The 6,216-nt window shown below is 41.7% G+C and overlaps 1 protein-coding gene across 1 annotated transcript; it reads right to left on the bottom strand.

The window, feature by feature from the left end:
- Nucleotides 1–2,109: 2,109 nt before the first annotated feature.
- LOC140551486 (uncharacterized) lies at nucleotides 2,110–5,931 on the bottom strand. The gene is made up of 3 exons (XM_072674930.1): nucleotides 5,700–5,931; nucleotides 4,001–4,158; nucleotides 2,110–2,861 (listed from the first exon to the last, which is right to left on the bottom strand). The coding sequence occupies exons 1-3, from the start codon at nucleotides 5,929–5,931 to the stop codon at nucleotides 2,472–2,474; spliced, it is 780 nt and encodes a 259-aa protein (XP_072531031.1). The 3' UTR covers nucleotides 2,110–2,471.
- Nucleotides 5,932–6,216: the final 285 nt, after the last annotated feature.

Here is a 6,216-nt window from a genome sequence, read left to right as displayed (position 1 = left end):
TTAACGGCAGCCATCAAAGAGGAAAAAACATAACAATTATTTTTAATGATACACTATGGTCCATTTTTTTCTGGACTGGGATTCAGCCTCATTCTAGACCACAGAGCAGAATCTCCATTCAGAATGATCTGTAGTTCAAGACAGGGCTTAATCCCTCCATTAGAGTTCAAAAGTGTGTGGACACCTGCTGATCCAGCATTTCTTCTGAAATCAGTGGGATTAACAGCCCCCCTTTCTAATGTTCTGGGAAGGCCAGGATCAGCAGGTGTTTTTGTCTGTTTTTAGTTTTCTCCATGGTTTCAACCCTCTAGCTGCTTCTGTACCCTGTGTGAATCACTCAGGATGAATGGACCAATAGAAATACCCTAAATTACTAAACTCTTATTTTACATTCTTATGACTTCCATTCAAAGTCAAAAGCATTTTTGCTTTCTCCAGTCAAGTCGCCACTTTGGAGATGCATGGTTTTCATTGGACAGCGAAACAGGGGTATAAACTCTGAAGCAGGGGTATATACGGGTTCGAGGGACAGGAGGAGAAGTTCGGGCATGGTCCTCCTCCCAAAACTTGACAAAAATTAATGTCATAACTCCATGCAGTGGTCACTTGTATGAACATCAGGTCAGATGGGTATTGCCATAGATAACAGTATACCAGAAAACGACCATCATAAAGACGCTGCATGGTTCTGTAGTTTAGGGTAGTTTAGGTCTTCATCACTCTGAAAGTCATTGGTCATAAATTCCCTACTGGATCAGCAGTGACTGGTCAGCCATATTTACCCAAATTAATGACCTCCTTTATCATTCCTGTGTCTCACAGATATCAGCAGTACTTCTTGAGCTCTGACCAACTACATGCCTTATTCCATGTAACGAAGCTTAATTAGTCCTGGATGATCAGATTCCCTCAGTTGCTGACAGAATTGTTTAAATGCTCCACCTCTTCTTTTATCTCCATTCTAACATTTTCAGATGCCAAAAAATATATAATACTGTGATATTATATGACATATTTTATCACTCACCACTACATGATGATAATGTATATTCCTGAACAGTAAAGGAGATTCCTGACACTATGTGTCCAAAAGTTTGTGGACACCCCTTCTAATGAATGCGTTCAGCTACTTTAAGTTGCACCCATTGCTGACACAGATGTTCAAATGCACACGCACACACACACACACACACACACACACACACACACACATGCAGTTTGTCTAGTCCCAGTAGAATAGGACTATGCCTAATGCTAGGCATGGGCTAGGCGAGGGGTATAAAGCGGGGTGGGATGGTGATCGCCCAACATCCCAACCTCACTAACTCTCTTCTTGCTGAATTCAATCAAATCTTCACAGCAATGCTCCTCCAAAATCTAAGAGACAGCCTTCAATACCCTTGATTTCAGAAGAAGCAATGAATGAGCAGGTGTCCCAATACTTTTGTCTATTTTTGAATCTGGATCATGTTCTTTATTTTGTGTCAGAGGTTCATGATGATTGGACCAATAGAAACCTCATGTGTGAAAATATGAAACTCTGGCCTTTAAAGGGTTAATATATTGTTCTGCTGCATGCGGTGCGCAGATAATCCACCAGAGTAGAAAACATGTATCTGATTTTATTGTTCGTATTAATGTTATCCCGTAATTATTTATTTATTTATTGTGCATTATATTCGTGATTTTGAAATTATTTATAAACTATTTAAGATAATGAATAATTTAATGAACACACTAATGTTGCAGACGTCTCAAGAACTCTAATATGTATCAATTATAGAACGCTCAGCTTTAAAGGCTTATATATATATTGTTGCTTTCACGCAAAAACCTCATGTCTCCATTTTTCCCACAAATGTTTGTCCAAATTTCATGACCAATAGAAATGCTCCAAAAATGACTAGCATCTCCATTTTTGACTTCTTGACATAATGTGAACCTGGCAGTTGTTTACTACATTTCGTCCAAATTCCAGGATAAATGGAAATTAAACAGAAATAGAAATGCTCGATAGAAGCATGTAAAGTTCTCATTTTGGAGATACAAGGCTTTGTGATTTTTGAGTTATTGTTATAATAAAACCCATTTTAATTTTAAACACTCAAAAATAATTTGAATTTAATGTTTTTGATTACTAATATAATCAATTGTGAAACTCAGATATTTACACGACTGACATCAAAACTGGACAACAGGAAGCCACGATCCTTAAATACAGAAAAAAATAATAATACAGAGAAAATGATAAAATAATACATATTAAATGATAAGTTTCAGTATCTACAGTTAAATCCGAGAGGGCGAGAGGAATTGTGTGTTGTTTTGCATCTCACATTATCGATCCCCCGTGAGTGCAGCCAAGAACAGCCAAGCTATGTGATAATGAGGTGACAATAAATTAACGGGTATTACAGGAATTTCCGCTCGTCCTGTGTTGCAGTGCCGTGTGAGCAGTTGGCAGCTCTCCATCAGTTACTTTCAACGTCCCCGGAGAACCCCTGCGCTGTCAGGTGTCGCTCTCTGCTGGCCTTGGCCACGCCACTGTGGATCTCGGCCTCGTAATCTCGGGCCTTGGCCCTCAGCTTGGCGATACTGCATGAGCGGAACTCCTCTGGGCTGGGGCGCTCCGACACTGACCCAGGGCTGCTCCCGGCTGCTGGGGGTGGCTTTGGCCATGAGGGGTCGCCCTTCTCCTGTTTCCTGTCCCAGCATGACCCCTGGCTGCTGTCGGTGTCCGTGCCCCTGCTGGACAGCGTCGGCTGCCTGGCCTCGGCCTCCCTGCCAACACACAGCTCTCCTGCCTGGCCCTGCAGCTTCATCTGCCTACGCATCTTAGCCCTGCGATTCTGGAACCACACCTGCATACAAACATGTCCATTAAGGGAAGCGTTGGGGTCAATTCTGAATGACACACTGGTGATAGACAGCTGTTCAGTGTAGCTTTGTTCGAAAGCACATCTCACATGAGCCTAAGGTCACCTTGCATAATGTTAAACAGCTGAACATCAGCTCCAGGGGTATAAGGCTCCTCAGCATTGGGTTGTGGATCAGTGAAATTGCATTGTGTGCAGTCAGATTCTCCCGGAAATGTCCCTTAGGCCTTCCCAGAACATTAGAAAGGGGGGCTGTTAATCCCCTTGATTTCAGAAGAAATGCTGGATCAGCAGGTGTCCACAACTTTTGAACTCTAATGGAGGGATTAAGCCCTGTCCTGAACTACAGATCATTCTGAATGGAGATTCTGCTCTGTGGTCTAGAATGAGGCTGAATCCCAGTCCAGAAAAAAAACCATAGTGTATCATTAAAAATAATTGTTAAATTTTTTTCCTCTTTGATGGTTGCCGTTAATCAGCAATAAATAAATAAATTAATAAATTAATAAATAAATTAAAGCAAATTTCAGGTCACAACATATCTTCATGCTAAATGTTCTGAACACAAAGCCAATGAAATAGTCTTAAATGGAGACCTGACCCAACCAACATGCTCATATGGGGCTCACATGGGTGGAGGCGTGGGCTCCAAGTGGGCATGGGCTCTGAGTGGGCTTGTACATGCATTTTTTCTGAGCCCCAGTTGGCCTTCCCAATTGGGCCCCATTGTTACAGCCCACCGTAGTCTTCCCATCTAGGCCCTGTATGCAATGTACAACCCTAATGGGGCCCATGTTTAACCCTTCCTGGTTCCATCACTGACCCTGGTGGGCATCTGTATGTGGAGCCAACCCGAGAACAAAACGTTATGGTTCCCAGTTGGGCTACCCATACAGGCCCCACATGGGCATGTTAGCTCGGGATCGATTTGCACCTTTTCACAGGGCCCAAAATCCCTGGCAGCTCCCCTGACTATACAGCAAAACCCCCTCAGCCTTTGGAGGCAGTTCACCTCACAAATGACTGGAGTGTAAAGGCAAGCACAGGGTCTGTCAGCCGCTCTCACCAGGCGACATTTGAATGGTTTACTGGAACAGAAATCCAACCAACTCCAGAGGTCATACCTGCACCCTGGCCTCAATCAGGTCCAGTCGGAGGGCCAGGGCCTCACGCATGAAGACGTCAGGGTAGTGAGTGCTCTCGAAAGCCTTCTCCAGCTCCTCCAGCTGCCAGCTGCTGTAGTTGGCCCTGGCGCGCCGCTGCTTCACTGGCCGCGGTTCATCTGGAAGCCGCATCACAGTGGCCAATTAGACAAACGCTGACGGGCAACTAACGGCTCTAGATTGGCTAATTAGCGCCGGCGTTCATTAAACTCTCTTCAGCAGAGGCGGGTAATTGATTGTTAGTTACGAGCTGTTAGGCGGTCCTGTGTAAACACTCTGAGTCCCATTAAAATGCCGAGGGTGGATGTTATCGGAGAGCAGACCACCATCCTCAAATTACCTCTCATACGGTGAATTGCGTGTACATTATTAAAAATCTATTGCCTAAATAAACAAAGCAAAACACTGCGTTTCGACGCTTCACTGGCCTTGGAGAAAAGCACTCATTCAGCATACATTATCTTATAGGCTGCTCTATTCCCTAAAGTGGGTCTAAAAGACTTACAAACTCATTTTAAAAGCATTATTCTCCCATTTATAAAAATAATAAGTAATTAAAATAAAGTACTTAAAGCTGGAGATTTGTGCATAAATAAACCCTTTAAAGCCTGAACCAATAAGTATGTGCCAGAAAAGCCTAATTCTTTAAAACTGGAGTGTTTATTTCACCCTGATCACTTTGCATATGTGACTTTTATTTTGTATTATATTTGGAATTTATTGCTCACAGCATAATACACACTTTTAGTAACACTTTAGTAACTACGAGAACTTCTTTACAAGCTGGTGGGGATATTCATTGGTAATAGAAGTCTGTAATAACACTTTTGGCTATTTAAGAGGTTAAACTAACTAAAATATACAGACTTAAAGATCCCCTTAAAGATCCTTAAAAATTTAACTCAGGTCATTTCTTAGTAAAGAAATCTGTATGTATTTTTCTGCTGTACAGATAATCCAACAGAGTACGTAATTATTTATTCTATTGTATTTTTATTATTTTTATATTATTTAAGATAATGAATCATTTAATTAGTACTCTAATGGTACAGAACTCCAAATATATATATATATATATATATATATATATATATATATATATATATATATATATATATATATAACTATTATATATAATGTAATATTTATTTTAGTTAATATTTATTTATTGTATTTTATTTATATTGTCATTTTAAGTATTTAATTAGCACACTATAAGTCCCTACTGGCAGATTTAATTAGATGTTGCAGATGTATCAAAAACTCTAATATGTATCAAATATGGTACACTTGCCTTAATGTACATTGTTGCTTTCACACAAAAACCTCATGTCTCCAATTTTGCAAATTTCACAATGAATGGACCGATAGAAATGCTCCAGAAATTCCTTGCATCTCCATTTTTGCAAATGTTTTTGACTTTTTTGACATAATGTGAATCTGGCAGTTGTTATCTACATATTGTCCACATTTCAGAATGAACAGACCAATAGAAATGCTCAAACATGACTTTTACATTGACTTCCATTGAGGTTCCAGGTTAAGTTTTTTTTTCCATCTCCTGTAAAGTTCCTATTTTGGAGATAAGAGGTTTTTGTGTGACAACAGCAGCGATCCAAGAACACTGGCTATAAAAACTCAGTAAATGTACAGTTCTTACCGATGCTCTCAGAAAGGTGGACCATGCCTGCTGCCTGTGAGGCCAACAGCAGAGCTTGTTTGCAGGGCTCAGGGTGCAGGTAGGTGCGCAGAAGCTCATAGCTAAGCAGTGGACTTGGGATTAATAGCTGAGGAGGACCCAACCTGCTGGGAAAAGCAGGGAAGAAGTGAGCGGCTGGGGAGTGGAGGATGCCAGGGCCCAGAGATGACAGGAGCTGCCCTGGGCCGAACATGGTGACCCGCTAGAGAAGATCAGATCCTCGGATGATGGTCCGGAAGACGCCGGGAGAGCAGCAAGCTTGAAAATCCACAGCTGTGGGTGTTTGGACCTAGATCAGGCTAGGATGGTATGGTGCGTATGACCGAATCTGTGCAGGCATGCCTCAAGCTGGCAAGTATTCTGAAGGTCCATTCAGTGAAAAGCCTTTAAGGTGGCGGAGCCGGCTTCAGTGTCCAAAGGTCTGTGCTCTTCTCCAGGTGGAAAGCTCAGGCACCTGAGTCAGGTGTGATTTCCACTT

This window comes from Salminus brasiliensis, chromosome 3, assembly GCF_030463535.1.
Source record: "Salminus brasiliensis chromosome 3, fSalBra1.hap2, whole genome shotgun sequence".
NCBI lineage: Eukaryota > Metazoa > Chordata > Actinopteri > Characiformes > Bryconidae > Salminus > Salminus brasiliensis.
Note: the sequence above shows the minus strand (reverse complement) of the source record. Positions and strands in the feature narration are given on the sequence as shown.